Source organism: Carassius carassius, chromosome 15, assembly GCF_963082965.1.
Source record: "Carassius carassius chromosome 15, fCarCar2.1, whole genome shotgun sequence".
Classification (NCBI taxonomy): Eukaryota; Metazoa; Chordata; class Actinopteri; order Cypriniformes; family Cyprinidae; genus Carassius; species Carassius carassius.
Window position 1 is genome coordinate 1,950,033 of NC_081769.1, and position 18,368 is coordinate 1,968,400.

Here is an 18,368-nt window from a genome sequence, read left to right on the forward strand (position 1 = left end):
TGTGTTGTATCTGTGTTAGTAAACACCATTTATAATGAGTGTTTCCTGTGTGTGACGGGGGTTTTGATCATGACATTGATTGGCTGTGATTAATAGCTCAGGACTGTGTTGTGTTTGTGTGTGTGGCTTGCATCCGCACCCGAGGGATTTCACGAGGTTCACAAAGAGGACAGATACAACAGAAAAAAACGACGTTTTCAGAAAGAGTTTCATTTATGAGAGCAGAAGGATCCTTTCTGATTGTGTCTTTATGAAAAACAACAAATTGCACTCTTGTATATCCACCAGTGTTATTTTAGTATAATTTATATTCTATTTGTATATTTATTCATATTCTAAATTGTCAATCATTGTTTTAAATTTTATTTTTAAATTTTAGTTTAAGTTTTAGTTATTTGCTATATGTATGTATTTGCTATATGTATATATGTATTTAGTATTTCTGTTTAGCTTTAATGCTTTTTTCATATCCATTGTTTTTTAAATAGTTTTACATTTTAGTACTTCATCTTAAAAATATTTCATTTCAGTTAGTTGCCAACCCATACGTGAATGTAATATATGCATGTATATAAAATATACATTAAATATATTGTCATATGAAGTAAGAGCATATACTGTATATTAGAATTAGGAACAATTTCATATATATCTAGCCCATATAAATATATTTATGTTATAATATACATTTCAATATGGGAAGGCAGGTTTTCTCATTTTTGTTTTTGAAGTTCTACATGCAGATTATGTTTATTATATTTAGCTAAACTCTTTTCAAATGTTCTGTGGCAGTGGGTCTGGAGCAGCAGTGTGAGCTGACCTGTCGACCGGTCGGGTATCGTTTCTACGTGCGGCAGGCGGAGAAGGTACGAGATGGAACGCCCTGCGCAAATAACACACCCGACGATGTGTGTGTGGGAGGACGCTGTCTGGTGAGAAAACAGGCTCACATACACCAATATGATAGTAACACCAGCACCGGAAAGAGCCACTGTGATTCATGTCTAAGTCTAAATCTCTTAATTTTGCTTACATTTTTTTGTAGCTTAAGAGTGATTTAGGAGAGAGAGAAAAAGCCAAAAACGTTCATCTTATTGAGTAGGCGGTGGTGACCCCGCTGCTAAGTATGACACATTCTTCTTGTCAAAGAAGAAGAAAAAAAGAGCGCTTTTAAATAGGGACTATTTTTTCCTAGTTTTACCCTAATCACACACTCACTCAAAGACACACACACACACATACAGTATATATATATATATATATATACAGTACAGACCAAAAGTTTGGACACCTTCTCAATCAAAGAGTTTTCTTTATTTTCATGACTATGATAATTGTAGAGTCACACTGAATGCATCGAGGGCTATTTGACCAAGAAGGAGAGTGATGGGGTGCTGCGCCAGATGACCTGGCCTCCACAGTCACCGGACCTGAACCCAATCCAGATGGTTTAGGGGTGAGCTGGACCACAGACAGAAGGCAAAAGGGCCAACAAGTGCTAAGCATCTCTCGGGGAACTCCTTCAAGACTGTTGGAAGACCATTTCAGGTGACTACCTCTTGAAGCTCATCAAGAGAAAGCCAAGAGTGTGCAAAGCAGTAATCAAAGCAAAAGGTGGCTACTTTGAAGAACCTACAATATGACACATTTTCAGTTGTTTCACACTTTTTTGTTATGTATATAATTCCACATGTGTTAATTCATAGTTTGGATGCCTTCAGTGTGACTCTACAATTTTCATAGTCATGACAATAAAGAAAACTCTTAGAATGAGAAGGTGTGTCCAAACTTTTGGTCTGTACTCTTTATATATATATATATATATATCACTGTCATACATTGTCTGCAACACATTTCTTCGCTCTCTTTGTCTTTTGGCCATTTTCTCTTCTTAAAAGTACTCCTCCCTACTCTGAACTAGAGGTCTACACGGGTCCAAAAATTCGGAACCCGAAGAGACCCGTAAATGTGCTACACTGAACCGACCCGGACTCGTGTCCATTCAGATCCGAGAAAAGTCAAAAATTACTACCTGGAACCAACGCGAACCATTTATTCACTATTTCATTTATTTGAAAACTGGACACGAACCCGGCAGGGAAGACACAGACCCGACTGGACCCGATCTGCACATATTTCACAGTAAATTGCTATTAACAAGTTGAGAAACAAGTTGCGAAAATTAAACTTTTTGTGTTAACTAATGTAAGAAGACTTCTCCCTTGTACCTGTACCTTGTAAATGCGACTTTGCAGTTTAGATTTTTTTGTATCTCGAGTCGACTTGCATAATAATTTAGACTGTTTGCCCATGGATTATAATAACGATTGTTCATCCCGTGCCATGGCTCCTGACGTTAGCTTTACAGTCTGAGCAAAAATTTTAGATATAACAACAAAGAAGATGGTTCATTCATACTATTATTATAAAAATTGAAGCTGCAAAGCGTGGTATGGTGAAAAAAAAGTCCAGACTTCTAAATAAAAAAGCCAATTGTCAAAGGTAAAGTTATTGCATTTTTTTATTTTTATTACCGACCCACACTTTTCTCATCCTAATTTTACAAGTTGAAAGTTACAAAACAACACACTCACTGCGCTGACTGAATCTGATAACGGCCGGCTGTTCTCCGAATCCAATCGACTCAGGTATTACACACAATACAGACCCAGGGTCCCGGTCCCTCGGGTTTTTAACCTTTTAAGGGTTAAGATGCTTTGTGAATAACTCTTTTCTTTACTAGAATCCGCTCTTTAATCCTCACTTTAAAAAATGTTTTATTAGAATTTTGTCACTAGGAGCAACTCTTTGCTCAGAGAGTTTCCCTACAGGCCCTGATGTTTAGTTCTGGAATCTGGCTGCTTCACGCTCCACTGTAATGAAGTGATTGTTTCTTCTGTGTGTTTGTCTCAGAGCGAGGGCTGTGACGGTGTGTTGGGCTCGGGGTTGGTCCGGGATCGTTGTGGCATGTGCGGCGGGGGAGACAGCACCTGTGAGAGGGTCACAGGAAGTTTCCTGAACACCAGCGTCCCACTGGGCTACCACAAAATCCTGAACATCCCACCCGGAGCCACGGCCATCAACATCACTGAGAGACGAGCCAGTCCCAACTATCTGGGTACGAACTCTCTGTGTGTGGCTCTGGTTTGGACCAAATATCTGCTCTGAAACATTTTCAGCATTTTTCTCCTTGAGGAAATGGCTTAATTAAATCAAATACAAAATAATAATGAAAATGTATAACTGCCTAAAGCATTGTGTGAGGGTTAGGTTACAGGTCAGAAAATGTCATTAGCTCTATGGTAATGGAAATTCCCAACTATGATAGAAACACAAACGTGTTTGTCATTTATGTGGTAATTTTTGTTGTGTTGGTCTTTCCTTATTGCGAACAAATGTCCTTTCAATAATCAAACCTGACAAACATTCCTTGTGCGAACATGCCTAGAGTAAAACAGCTACATAAAGGAACTAAATTCGATCTTATTTCATTAAATTTTGGAATATTTCCCTATGATGGCAAGTGCATGAACTATGTGAACACTGGAACGCCTTTGCAGGGCAGAATAATTCACTCTGAAATGAAAACCGTATTTACTCACCCTCACATAGATGAGGCAACAGTAAATGGGGCTTAAAATTGCCATATAAATCAACAAAGTGTCACGCTGCTGCTACGTTGTAGATGAGTTAAAGGCGCATGAAGAAGATAAATTCTAACAGGGTATTTATTCCAACAAACACAGAAGATCAGGTAATCCATGACCAGCAAACATATAATAAATAATAACCGATATACTCAAACTGAACAGACAGGAACTTCAATACACAGACCAAAGGAGCACTGTAAAAAAGTCCCATGAAGAAAGTCAAATGACTGGCAGCTACAACCTGCCAGACAAAAAAACGTAAAATGAAAGTAAAATATCCTAATTGAAACAAGGAAAAATCTGTAAAATAATTTAGTTTTCCTGGAACTTTTTGTAAAAATATTGTTTTTTCACTTTCTTTCAATTAGGATATTTTACTGTAATTTTAAGTTTTTTTTTTTTTTTGGCAGTCCATTTGACGTTTTTTTTTTTCAAGACACAGGTGAACTTACTAACATAATCAAGGGGAGACAGAAACTAGGTCAACGAACACGTGATCAAAGAAAAACTAAAGGTCATGCGGTTGTGACACAAAGCTACTGTTGCAGCCAAATGTATTAGTTTTTCTTTAATTATCTTTATGATTTGGCAAAAACTTGAAACTAATGTTAATCAAAAATATTCCTTCCCCAAAGATAAAACTGTATATTTATCAAGTAAAAGTAAAAAATAGTATTTATTATGAAGACGATACTTAATAAATTATTATATATCAAGACATTTTTTAAACACATTTAGAGGACCAAACCTGCAAAAATTAAAAGCAAATAAATATGCAAATAAATAATGTGCGTATAAATACACATTCTTGTTTAAATACATATATAAATAATTAAACGTGTGATGAAAGTAGGCAAATAAATATAATTAACTGGTGGGCAAATGGAAAATGTTTAAGGAAATGCTTAACTCATCTTAACTATGTAAGTCAATTTTGCCGTTCAACAGAGTATACTTAAAAAAATAAAATTAAAAAAAAAACTCAAAAACTGAGCCATATAGTTAGATATTTGCAAGGGACCATCTCTGAAGTTACATACAACATTATACACTTTTCTAACTTCAATAGCATTTGAGGTGAATGACATACAGTAGCATGACCAACTCAAGTGTTGATGAAAGTCTCAGTTATAATGCACACCTTTTATGATATAATAATATCATATAATATGAAAGTTTAATTTTCACTTAAGGTAAAGCTAAAAAAACATTTTGTTAATCAATGTTTAATTTCATTTACTTACTATAAATAAAGACGTGAATGTTTGTTTTGAAAGACATTAATACGCCAAGTCAAGCCAAATACTATTAATTCTATTTTATTTTATTATAATTATTATTATTATTTTGTCCTTTCAGGAGTTTTATTTGCTTTCAACCAAACCGAATTTAGATAATGACACAGTTTAGGAGCTTGAGTCTTCTTACACATTTGTAAGTAAAAGAGCAGCCTGAACATTCTTCTAAACTCCTTATTTTTTGTTTGTCAAAAAGGTTTGCCCCATAGGGTGATTGAATGATGACAGAATTTAGTTGGATTAGTTTTTAGGAATGATGATTAGCTTAACTTAAAGCAATGGATGTTTGTCCTGACACAAATCATCACATTCATGAGTGCGTGTGTGAGAGTGTGAATGCATGCACTCGCATACATCACACAACAGGATTTGTTTGTAACTGCTATTGTGTGATTAGTGTGAATTGGTCATTGTTCCTCGGCTTTACCTCAGCTCAGAGTTCAGACCTCCAGACAAACGTTCAGCTCATAAACAACAGCGATCCCGAGCAGTGGGATGTTTTTTTAATTCTTCACAGCTGCTGTTGATCACTACAGATGATCTAGAGCATGTATGTCTAAATTCTGTTGACAATATCCAATTGTTTGAGCGTGTATTGTGTTTGGGTCAGTGATGAGTCACTGTCCTGAGAGGGATGCTGATATTACGTTCATCTTAATATATGCCTGAACATGACTCGGGAATGTACATATTCACAGCTGAGGATGCGTGGGAGTTTGGAGGATCTCTCTGGGCTGGATTAGCTAATACAGGCATGTTTTCATAAGTGAATATGACCCTGAGTCAGACTCATTGACATGTCTGTGTTTGTTTTTCTGTGTTCACAGGTCTGTTTCTCTGTGTGTTCTAGTACAGTGTGATTGTGCCCTGGAGGCAGACTGCTGTAGTAGACAAAACACTTACCGGGTTACATGAAAAATCAGCTCTTTTTCTCTCTCTGACATCCTTTTTTTTGGCTTTGGGTTTGCTCTCTCCTGTATCTCTGTTATTCTGTCTGACCCAGTTTTATTGCACCGGAGGTGTTAACTATCACTGTTATTATTGTTTATATTTCCTCTAGCACTGAGTAGTATAGTTCAGTGTGTGTGTGTGTGTGTGTGTGTGTGTGTGTGTGTGTGTGTGTGTGTGTGTGTGTGTGTGTGTGTGTGTGTGTGTGTGTGTGTGTGTGTGTCCATCATCCAGCAGTGTTTGCGCAAACAGTACCTGCCTTCAGCAGAGCCCTGGAAACCACCAACAATTCTCCAGCATCACTGCAAACACTTTTGCACAAGTGTACATAAAAGATCATTTTAAAAAAGTTATATATATGTCAATATTTCACAAGTTTAGGGGTCAGTAGTTTGGTTAGTAATACTAATTTAAGTATCAGTTTTGATCTAGTTCAGGTGTCACTAGTTTGAGGAGTCATGCTCGTGTAAGTATCTTTATTTCTCTAGTTTGGATGTCAGTAGTTTGGGAAGTAATGGTAATATAATTATCAGTGTTTATTTAATCATTAATATTTAAGTATTCAGTAAGTGTCTTAAGTGTCAGTATTTAACTATTTATCTATTTAATTACACTTGTGTAAGTATCATTGCTGATGTAGTATTAGTATTGATTTTGTTTAGGTGTCAGTCATTTATAGTGTAATAATCGTGTGAATGGTACAGCTTTGATCATCAGGACTCAGAAGAATTTGATGAATAATGATGAGTTTGATTGCCATTATTGTTGTCTAGGGCAAATCTGAGCACAGGTTGAGATTTACATTTGCTCGCAATGTTGTGAAACAACTGAGATATGAAAGGGACTCATTATTAGCTGTTAGCTGTTTCATGGTTGGGCCAGTGAGTACCATACAGATATGCTTAATTTCAGTTTCTGCTGCATCCTTGCTTTTTCATTCATCTTTATTTGACAATCTTGCTATGCACTTCTTAGAGTTCCTTAAAAAGTTCATCACAAGCAGAACTGAGATCTGTAATTACAGACAGCTAAAAACAGCCGTTCCACAAACAAATAATGACTGTCGTATGAATCTCAAAAACTCTTTTTAAGATCATGCCCAGCTCTGTATGTTGTGATTGTGATCAGCTCATTAATGCACGTGTTTGTGTCTGCAGCCCTGCGCAGTGGAACGGGTCAATCAGTGGTGAACGGACGCTGGGCGGTCGATCCTCCAGGAGAGTATCAGGCTGGAGGAACTACCTTCCTGTACAGCCGACCCAAATCTGGGCCTCAGGAGCAGGGAGAAGAGAGAGGAGAAACCCTCACTGCTCTTGGACCCACAACAGCCCAGCTGCAGCTATACGTAAGCACACACACACACACGTGTCCATGTAGTATATTAGAATAATGTGGAAAGAGGTAGACACAAGCAGAGCACAAACTCTGAACAGGGAGGTTTTACTGCAGGAATGGATGGAAGGAATAAGCCATTACTTTATGTTTATTCATGACTATTGTGTTTACCAATGAAGATATTATAAGAATATAACACTTGTCCTAACTCATGTTAGAAACTCTATAATTGTCATGTAACAGATTATATCGTGAAACAGCATGAGACAAAACCAGAAAGTATTTTAAGTTAAAAAAAAAAAAACACACACATTATCAGTATTTGTCAGGTACCAGTTCTAGCTGAATATCTGTATTGGTCAGTTGTCAGTACTTTGGGTAGTCATACTAGTTAAAGTGTCAGTATTTGTCTAATTTAGGTATCAATAGTAATCAATCAAACACGTTTATTTAGATTTGATAGTCATACTGTAGTTATCAGTAATTAGTTATCAATATTTAATAGTTTTGGTAGTCATACAAGTTTAGTTATCTGTTTTATTCTAGTTTAATTAACGATACTTAAGTTGTGATACTAGTTTAAATGTCAGTAATGGTCTTGTTTAGGTATGACCAGTTTCTTGATACTAGTTAGTATTGGTCTGCTTTAGGTATTGGTAGTTATGTTAGTCCTACTACCTTAATAATGAGTATTTACTGTAAGTTATAAATCTAGTTTAAGTATCAGCATTTGTCTAGTTTAATTTTCAGTATTTAAGTTGTGATACTAGTTGAAGTATCAGTAATGGTCTACTTTAGTTACCATTCATTTAATGATCTAGTTTGAAGTCAGTATTGGTCTAGTTTATGTATGACTAGTCTAATCATACTAGTTTAAGTATCAGTATTTGTCTACTAAAGGTGTAAGTAGTTTTAGTAGTCACACTACTTCACTAGTTTATGTCCCACTATCGGTCTAGTGTAGGTGTAAGTCGTTTGGTTAGTCATACTGGTAGTTGAAATATCAGTATTGGTCTAGTTTAGGTGTGATATTTTATTGCTACTAGTTTAAATTCAATATTGGTCTAGTTAAGGTGTCAGTGGTTTGGGAAGTCATACTAGTTTAACTATCAGTATTGGTCTAGTTTAGGTGTCAGTGGTTTGGGCAGTCGTACTAGTTTAACTATCAGTATTGGTCTAGTTTAGGTGTCAGTGGTTTGGGAAGTCATACTAGTTTAACTATCAGTATTGGTCTAGTTTAGGTGTCAGTGGTTTGAGCAGCCATACTAGTTTAACTATCAGTATAGGTCTAGTTTAGGTGTCAGTGGTTTGGGCAGTCATACTAGTTTAACTATCAGTATTGGTCTAGTTTAGGTGTCAGTGGTGTGGGCAGTCATACTAGTTTAACTATCAGTATTGGTCTAGTTTAGGTGTCAGTGGTGTGGGCAGTCTTACTAGTTTAACTATCAGTATTGGTCTAGTTTAGGTGTCAGTGGTTTGGATAGTCATACTAGTTTAACTATTAGTATTGGTCTAGTTTAGGTGTCAGTGGTTTTGGCAGTCATACTAGTTTAACTATCAGTATTGGTCTAGTTTAGGTGTCAGTGATGTGGGAAATCATACTAGTTTAACTATCAGTATTGGTCTAGTTTAGGTGTCAGTGGTTTGGGAAGTCATACTAGTTTAAGTATCAGTATTGGTCTAGTTTAGGTGTTAGTGGTGTGGGCAGTCATACTAGTTTAAGTATCAGTATTGGTCTAGTTTAGGTGTCAGTGGTTTGGGCAGTCATACTAGTTTAACTATCAGTATTGGTCTAGTTTAGGTGTCAGTGGTTTGGACAGTCATACTAGTTTAACTATCAGTATTGGTCTAGTTTAGGTGTCAGTGGTTTGGGCAGTCATACTAGTTTAACTATCAGTATTGGTCTAGTTTAGGTGTCAGTGGTTTGGGCAGTCATACTAGTTTAACTATCAGTATTGGTCTAGTTTAGGTGTCAGTGGTTTGGACAGTCATACTAGTTTAACTATCAGTATTGGTCTAGTTTAGGTGTCAGTGGTTTGGGCAGTCATACTAGTTTAACTATCAGTATTGGTCTAGTTTAGGTGTCAGTGGTGTGGGCAGTCATACTAGTTTAACTATCAGTACTAGACTAGTTTAGGTGTCAGTGGTGTGGGCAGTCGTACTAGTTTAAGTATCAGTATTGGTCTAGTTTAGGTGTCAGTGGTGTGGGCAGTCGTACTAGTTTAAGTATCAGTATTGGTCTAGTTTAGGTGTCAGTGGTGTGGGCAGTCGTACTAGTTTAAGTATCAGTATTGGTCTAGTTTAGGTGTTAGTGGTGTGGGCAGTCGTACTAGTTTAAGTATCAGTATTGGTCTAGTTTAGGTGTCAGTGGTTTGGGCAGTCATACTAGTTTAACTATCAGTATTGGTCTAGTTTAGGTGTCAGTGGTGTGGGCAGTCGTACTAGTTTAAGTATCAGTATTGGTCTAGTTTAGGTGTCAGTGGTGTGGGCAGTCGTACTAGTTTAAGTATCAGTATTGGTCTAGTTTAGGTGTCAGTGGTTTTGGCAGTCGTACTAGTTTAACTATCAGTAATGGTCTAGTTTAGGTGTCAGTGGTGTGGGCAGTCATACTAGTTTAACTATCAGTATTGGTCTAGTTTAGGTGTCAGTGGTTTGGTTAGTCATACTGGTAGTTTAAATATCAGTATTGGTTTAGTTTAGGTGTGATATTTTATTGCTACTAGTTTAAATTCAGTATTGGTTTAGTGTGTGTGCCAGTGGTTTGGACAGTCATACTAGTTTAACTATCAGTATTGGTCTAGTTTAGGTGTCAGTGGTTTGGGCAGTCATACTAGTTTAACTATCAGTATTGGTCTAGTTTAGGTGTCAGTGGTTTGGGCAGTCATACTAGTTTAACTATCAGTATTGGTCTAGTTTAGGTGTCAGTGGTTTGGGCAGTCTTACTAGTTTAACTATCAGTATTGGTCTAGTTTAGGTGTCAGTGGTTTGGGCAGTCATACTAGTTTAACTATCAGTATTGGTCTAGTTTAGGTGTCAGTGGTGTGGGCAGTTATACTAGTTTAACTATCAGTATTGGTCTAGTTTAGGTGTCAGTGGTTTGGACAGTCATACTAGTTTAACTATTAGTATTGGTCTAGTTTAGGTGTCAGTGGTGTGGGAAGTCATACTAGTTTAACTATCAGTATTGGTCTAGTATAGGTGTCAGTGGTTTGGGAAGTCATACTAGTTTAACTATCAGTATTGGTCTAGTTTAGGTGTCAGTGGTTTGGGCAGTCTTACTAGTTTAACTATCAGTATTGGTCTAGTTTAGGTGTCAGTGGTTTGGGCAGTCATACTAGTTTAAATATCAGTATTGGTCTAGTTTAGGTGTCAGTGGTGTGGGAAGTCATACTAGTTTAAGTATCAGTATTGGTCTAGTTTAGGTGTCAGTGGTTTGGGCAGTCATACTAGTTTAACTATCAGTATTGGTCTAGTTTAGGTGTAAGTGGTTTGAGCAGTCGTACTAGTTTAACTATCAGTATTAGTCTAGTTTAGCTTTCAGTGGTTTGGGCAGTCGTACTAGTTTAAGTATCACTATTGGTCTAGTTTATGTGCTAGTGTTTTTTTAGTCATACTAGTGGTTTAAATATCAGTATTGGTCTAGTTTATGTGGCAGTGGTTTTGATAGTTTGATGATACTAGTTTACACTTCAGTGTTGGTCTAGTTTGGGTGTCAGTCAGAGTTGGTTGTTAACACAGTCACAGCATGGATAGCACAGCTCTGATGATTTCGTTTTGGAAGAATTTGATGAAAAACGATGAGTTCATAATTCATACTTCAGCTTTAAGTTCATTCAGATGTTATGAGAAAGACTGTCCACATACTGTGGTGTGTGTGAGTGTTAGGAATGTGTTCTGAGTGTCTGTGCATCAGTGAAATACAGCCGATACTAACTGGAATGCGGTCATGGAGTGAGACGTTACCATATGCTGGAGTTTATTAACTTTTTTTTTGCTGTTTCTTTCTCTCTCTGTAGATTATTTTCCACAGGCAGAATCCAGGCATAGACTATGAATATTACATCCCAGTGGAGAAACGGAGGGACGGAGAGAGAGAAGTACACAGAGAGAGAGACCGAGGACGGGCAGCGGTCCGAGAAATCAGTGAGTTTTCCTACAGTCTCCTTGTCACAGAGAGTCTCTCTCTCACCCACCGTTTCTATTTTTCTCTCCTGATGATCTTCTCTCTCACTCTAAATTTATAGCGTTTATACATGTGTGCCATGCAGATATATTTCACTGAGCAGTCTTCTCTTATTTCTCTCATCACTTATTTGCCACCGCTGAAACCTTTCAATGTCATTACAGGAGAACGTATGTGTGTCTGTGTATGTGTGTCTGTGTATGTGTGTGTGTGTGTGTGAAATGGGCAACAGAAATTGATACTTAACAGAGGTTTTATGAGAATAGGATCACAGTGAGTGTGTGACATGAGGCAAAAAACATGAATTAGGCTTTAATTCTGTGCCAGCCTTGCTAAAAACTGGCTAGGACACCAGCTAAATCAGCTTAAACCAGCTAATACCAGCACACCACAGGCTGGTTTAAACTGGTCTTTTCATCTTGGAATCAAAACCTAGTGAGACTGTCTTGCTTCTGTTCCCTACACAGACAGCAAGGTTACCTTCTGATGCAGTATCCCAACTAAAAGGGAACATCATCAGTGACATTTTATTTATTTCTGACGCTGCATGTTGCTAAGAAAACAGAATATCCTAAAGGATATTCACACATGTAGTAAATTGCCATACAATTTTAATGAGAGTATGAGGATTTCTGATACATGAGCAACAGCAGCTGTTAGCAGTGCACAGGTGCAAAACAAATACTTAACCACATGTTTTGCACAACATTTCAAAAGAAGTGTGCTTAGTTGCATGGAATGTGCACTCATAGTGTCAAATCTTAAAAGTGCATTTTTTAAAACTACTTGCAGATAATATAGTAATATTAATGAAATAAAGGTCCACTTAAGTGCACTTAAAACACTTTCATGACTGAACACTTAAGTGCATTACAAATGTGTAATTACAAATTAATTTAAATACATGACATACACTATTCAATAGAAATTGCATTAAGGTAAATGTTAGATTACCATAAATGCTTGTCAGTACATTCAGCAGTAATGCTTTCATCATATTTCCAAGACAATAGAATTATGAAATTACATGTAAATATGTACTTAAGTCCTAATTAAATAAAAAAAGCACTCAATAGTTCAGCTAACTGTAGTTTAATGCATTAACTATAATGCATTTTTTTATTTCCATTAACATGCAATTAAGTTCTGAAAAATGTTACATGTAGTTCTCTGTTTATTTCTGTATTAAGTAGGCTACTCTTTTTAAAAGCATGAGTAATAGTTCAGCATTCAGTTACAGGTAGGCACTAGTTTTTGAGGGTGCTTCTCTCTGTGTTTCAGGTGGCTTCTCAGTGGCAGTGGAGAATCCTATTGCTGCTCCTCCTGTGTCATCTTCTGCCTCCTCACCTCCATTTTCATTCCCTTCCTCCTCATCTTCATCATCGTCTTCCTCTGTATCTGATCGATGGCCACAAGAGAGGCCCCGCCCACAGGGCTTAGGACCCAATCGGAATGCTCGAATCCCTCCAAGAACGGACCTCCCATTGGACAATCAACCTGCGTTCGTGTGGCGAAGGGGTGCGCTGACAGAATGCACTGCTACCTGCGGAAAAGGTCAGAGAATTATCAAAAATGTTAGTCAGCAAATGATTTCTGAAGATCATGTGACACTGAAGACAAAATGTTTACCAAAAAAATCTTACTGACTACATATTCTGTATTGTGAATGTTGGCTCTCATTGTAAATCCATGGTTCAACTCAGCATGGATCTGTGCTTCAGATTTTACAGCAGTTGACAACACACATTACTGATTTGAGAGCTCTTCTTTAAACCTGTGATCCAGAGTGGAAGTGGTGGATATGCTGTGTTTTTGTAATAAGAGAGCTGGAAACACTCAGTGAACATGAACTCATTGCCTACTGACATGAAGAAAGCCAAGCACTGTGGAACAGGGCTTACATGTGCCAAACTGTTCGGCAGTTTCTCTGTAGGGTTGTGTGTGTTTTTGAGGGGTTTCTCAGTCGCTCACCACTGGTTTTGATTAATCTGATTTGCCGAGTGTGAATTTGCTCTCTGCCACCTCCCAATGGTGTGTTTAAAGACTTGCAGACTCACACTGTGCTCTTATGTAAGTGGTGTTTGCTCGGGCAAACATCACCATTACTATTGCTCAGATTTAGAGTTAGTGATTTAAACAAACACCGAAAGTTATAGTTCAACCAAAATATTTATAAAATGTGCTCATCCTCAGGCCATCCAAGTTTGTGTCTTCATCAGGTTTGTAGAAATGTAGCACTGCATCAGTGTCTCATCAATGGATGCTCTGCAGTGAATGGGTGCCGTCAGAATGAGAGTCCAAACAGCTGATAAAAACATCACAGTAATCCACAGCACTCCAGTCCATCAGTTAACACCTGGAGAAGACAAAAGATGAAACAAATCCAGCATTAAGATGTTTTTAACTTCAAATGCATATATAATAATGCTTCCTTCAGTGAAAAAGTCCATCTCCTGATGTCTCTCACATCAACATTTGTTTTGGCCTATAAACAGTGCTTGATAAAACACATCAATGATGGATTTGTTTCTTACAAGCACAGCTTTTGGCTTCACAAGACATTAACTGATGGACTGGAGTGCTGTGGATTATTGTGATGTTTTTATCATCTGATTGGACTCTTAAATCATGACGGCACCCATTCACTGCAGAGCATCCATTGATGAGACACTGATGCAATGCTACATTTCACTAAATCTGATAAAGAAGCAAATGCATCCTGATCTCAGATGACCTGAGGTAAGAAAATTTGAAGATTATTTTTATTCTTTGGTAAGCTATTTCTATAAAAGAGGGGGGAAATACAAGGAATCCGAGCAATATGTAGAGATGAGATGATCACAGAGACTTGATGGTGTAAACTACTACCCAGAATACCTTGCCATTTTACACCACTCACCTCTAAAAATGCTGTACTATGTGTGTTTGCTTGTTTTTTGATGTGTGCATATGTGTTTGTGTGTATTCAGGCTCTCAGTACAGAGAGATTGTGTGTGTGAGTCGACACACAGAACAGGAAGTCCATGAGCGGAGGTGTGACTCTGCAACCAAACCTGCGCCGGAGGAGGAACTGTGTAACGTTCATCCCTGTCCACCGTTGTGAGTAACTCTGTGTGTGTGATTGGGATAAACAGCTTTTTTTTCTTTTTTTTTTTTTATAGGAATTAATAATTTTATTTAGCATTCATGCAATAATTTGATAAAAGGGACCGTAAAGAAACAGCAAAACTGTTTTTGACATTGATAATATTTTTTTTGAGCAGTAAATCATCATATTTTCATGATTTCTGAAGATCATGTGACACTGGAGACTGGAGGAATGATGCTGAAAATACAGCTGTGCAGCACAGAAATAAATTACATTATATTATATATTCAGCTAATTTAAGTTGTAATAATATTTCACATTTTACTGTTCTTACTGTATTTTTTAAATCAAATAAATGCAGTTTTGGTGAGCAGAAAAGGCTTAATGCAAAAACATTTTTAAAATTTTACTGACCCCTAACTTTTGAATGGGTGTGTGTGTGTGTGTAGCTGGGATATGGGCGTGTGGTCGGAGTGCAGTGTTTCCTGTGGCTGGGGTGTGCAGCAGCGTCACATACAGTGCAGGCAGAGTTTTGGGAATCGCTCCACCATGGTTCACCCTCAGCGCTGTGCCAGTCTCAGCCGCCCCAACGCCACGCAGCCCTGCCACCCACACGTCTGCTCGCGCTGGGAGATCAGCACCAACTGGAGCACGGTGAGACTAAGGGTCACTACAGGTTATTTATGTACTGTTATTTAGTTTATTTTAGCAGCTATGTTGTTGTTTTTTTTGTTAGACAGTTTGCATTGTGAACCCACTCATAAAAGTTGTTATTAAACTCTGTTGTTTTTTTTTTTTAACCAACATCAGTCCTGGGGTGCGTTTCCCAAAAGCCACTATGGTTGCAAATTGGTAAATGGACTGGATTTATATAGCACTTTCAACAGACCCCATGGTCATCCAAAGCGCTTTACAAGTTGCCTCACATTCACCCATTCATTCACACACCGACTGCGGTGTCATCCATGCAAGGCACCATCCAGCTCGTCAGGAGCAGCTGGGGTTAGGTGTCTTGCTCAAGGACACTTCAACACTTGATCAGGTGGAGCCAGGGATTGAACCACCAACCTTCTGGTTTGTAGACAACCTACATGAACCACTGAGCCACTGCCACCCCTTCATTACCAGTAGATTTTGGGAAATGGAGATTTGAATGCTGGTTTGTTCACATACTAAAAGATTTTGTGTTGTTGTTGTTTTTTTATTTAAAAAAAATCCATATCCAAAATGCTAAGGAGTTTTATTTTAGTTTTTTTTTTTATTTTAGTTTTTTTATTTTAACAGTCTGTGGGTGGTGTTGGCGCAGTGGATAAGTCACATGCCTTTAGTGTGAGAGATCCGGGTTCGAATCCACTGTGAGACATCAATGTGTCCCTGAGCAAAACACTTAACCCCTAGTTGCTCCCGAGCAATTTAAATTAATTCTCAATAAAACAGTTTTTATTACTATATTTTAATGTGCCTGTTGTCAGACAACGGAATGAATATTATAATGACTGAAATGCGGTCCACTACATAACCAGCTCTCAAACATTAATCTGCACTAATGAAATCAAATACACATATTATAAAATCAGTGGTTGTGCTGTGACTGATGTCGGCTATACTTGCTTGTGAAATAGAGTTAGAAGCAACAGAATATCTTTTTTTTTAAACTGAAAGTGCTGCTCCTCTCTGCGCTCGCTGAACACAGCAGATACAGAGAGAGAGGCTCGCGCTCGTGCGGCAGCACCAGAGTGTCTCGGAGACTAAATAATGATTGTCCAAAAAGTCGCTAGATTTAGCAACTTTTTTCCAAAAATGCGACAAGCGACAAAGTCTCCAAGTTAGCAACTCCACTGCCCAGCGGACCGGAATTGTACTACAGCGGAATTGTACTACCCCCTGTTTTAATGGGAGGTAGGAAAATCTGATAGCGTAGGATAAATCGACAGATCACCGGCTTCAACCGTCTCGCAAGTGTTGATAGGCTATTACTCGTGAGGTGTAACCAATCAGATAGCACCGTGGGTGGGACATTGAGCAAGTCTGAATACAGAGAGGCTGCGTGTCAGAGCCAGCCAAAGTAGCGCATTTTAAAATAAAATTTACTTTAATCTAACCACGGATCCGTGATAAGTTCTGTGATCCATCTCGCCACTAGTGTAGTAGCACTGATCACTTTGAGGGGGGGATAAATTTATTTCAATTCAATTCAATTTTTTATTCAAATTTATTTCATTTAATTCAAAATGCAAAAATGTCCCTAAGAATACATAAAGCTTAAGGCCACCACAAGCATTGCATTTTTAATATTAAAAATAGTCCAACTTTTAAAAATGAGTCTGAGAATTGAGACCCCTGTATTGTTCATATTGCTCTCTTTGAAGCTGTTTCTTGAGTTAATGCTTCTTATGAAAAGTATTTGATCTGGGTCAGATGAATCCAAAATCAGGACTTCCTCAAGACTGATTAGTTAGTTGGTGAGTTAATGAGCCAATCTACTGACTAGCTGATTTAGAAAATTTGGTTTTGCTCTAGTCTGTAAGTGTGTGTGTGTGTTTAAGTCTGGTCACATAGCCGTGTTTGATCTATCTCTGTCTGTCTGTCTGTCTGTCTGTGTGTGTGTGTGTGTGTGTGTGTGTGTGTGTGTGTGTGTGTGTGTGTGTGTGTGTGTGTGTGTGTGTGTGTGTGTGTGAGAACGTGTCTGTTTCCCATAGTGCTCAGTGGATTGTGGAGTGGGAAAGAGATCCCGGAGCGTGCGCTGTGTCAGTGACCATGGCAACACTGTGAGTGACAGGGAGTGCAGTGACAGGCTCCGCCCACAGCACACAGAGGACTGTCACATGGGTCCTTGTGTCACGAACTGGTACTTCACGGACTGGACAAACACTGTGAGTAGTGACCAGTCAGATTCATGCTTGCACTTGGTTTGGCAAAAGGTGATTTGATTAAACGATTTATTTATGTAGCGATGTGGATGATTGTTTCTCTGTTAGTGCTCTGCAACGTGTGGGCCGGGCGTCCAGCGGAGAGAGGTGGTGTGTTTGACCGGCGGAGGCAGGAGAGGAGACAGAGGAGAGGAGTGTGGGGGGGAGAAACCGGCTGATATGAAGGCCTGTAACGGGGGCCCCTGTACACCCACCCACCTCTGGTACACCGGACCCTGGGGACAGGTAAGGGCCATCTGCCTGCAGCTAACATACAGCAAACATAGTGAATAGAAGAACAAGTCAAAGAATGAAGTGGAGAACTGAGCAGAATAGGATAGAATAGGATAGAATAGAATAGAATAGAATAGAATAGAATAGAAGAACAAGACAAAGAATGAAGTGGAGAACAGAATAGAATAGAATAGAATAGAATAGAAGAACAAGACAAAGAATGAAGTGGAGAACAGAATAGAATAGAATAGAATAGAATAGAATAGAATAGAATAGAATAGAATAGAATAGAAGAACAAGCCAAACAATGAAGTGGAGAATAGAACAAAATAGAATAGGATAGAATAGAATAGAATAGAATAACAAGTCAAAGAATGAAGTAAAGAATAGAATAGAACAAGTCAAAGAATGAAGTCTTATAGAATAGAATAGAACAACAAGTCAAAGAATGAATTGGAGAATAGAACAGAATAGGATAGGATAGAATAGAATAGAAAAGAAGAACAAGTCAAAGAATTAAGTGGAGAATAGAACAGAATAGAAGAGGATAGGATATGATATAATAGAATAGAAGAAAAAGTCAAAGAATGAAGTGAAGAATAGAACAAGTCAAAGAATGTAATCTAATAGAATAGAATAGAAAAGAAATCAAAATTAAGTAGGACAAAAAATATAATTGACCAATGGAGAATAGAATAGTTAAACGTTACACAGAATAAAAAT

At 37.9% G+C, this 18,368-nt stretch overlaps 2 protein-coding genes across 3 annotated transcripts in view; both read left to right on the forward strand.

Annotated features, from left to right (window-relative positions):
• LOC132157976 (uncharacterized) overlaps positions 1 to 18,368 on the forward strand; it is a 220,972-nt gene that overhangs the window by 142,439 nt on the left and 60,165 nt on the right. The window lies entirely within an intron of this gene.
• The window catches only part of LOC132157971 (thrombospondin type-1 domain-containing protein 4-like), a 60,496-nt gene that overhangs the window by 39,341 nt on the left and 2,787 nt on the right, over positions 1 to 18,368 (forward strand). The window contains exons 6-14 of the mRNA XM_059567208.1: positions 793 to 932; positions 2,914 to 3,118; positions 7,054 to 7,241; positions 11,248 to 11,374; positions 12,696 to 12,968; positions 14,384 to 14,513; positions 14,952 to 15,156; positions 17,202 to 17,375; positions 17,481 to 17,657. Of these exons, the coding sequence (XP_059423191.1) occupies positions 793 to 932; positions 2,914 to 3,118; positions 7,054 to 7,241; positions 11,248 to 11,374; positions 12,696 to 12,968; positions 14,384 to 14,513; positions 14,952 to 15,156; positions 17,202 to 17,375; positions 17,481 to 17,657 (1,619 nt within the window). The remainder of the gene's footprint in view (positions 1 to 792; positions 933 to 2,913; positions 3,119 to 7,053; positions 7,242 to 11,247; positions 11,375 to 12,695; positions 12,969 to 14,383; positions 14,514 to 14,951; positions 15,157 to 17,201; positions 17,376 to 17,480; positions 17,658 to 18,368) is intronic.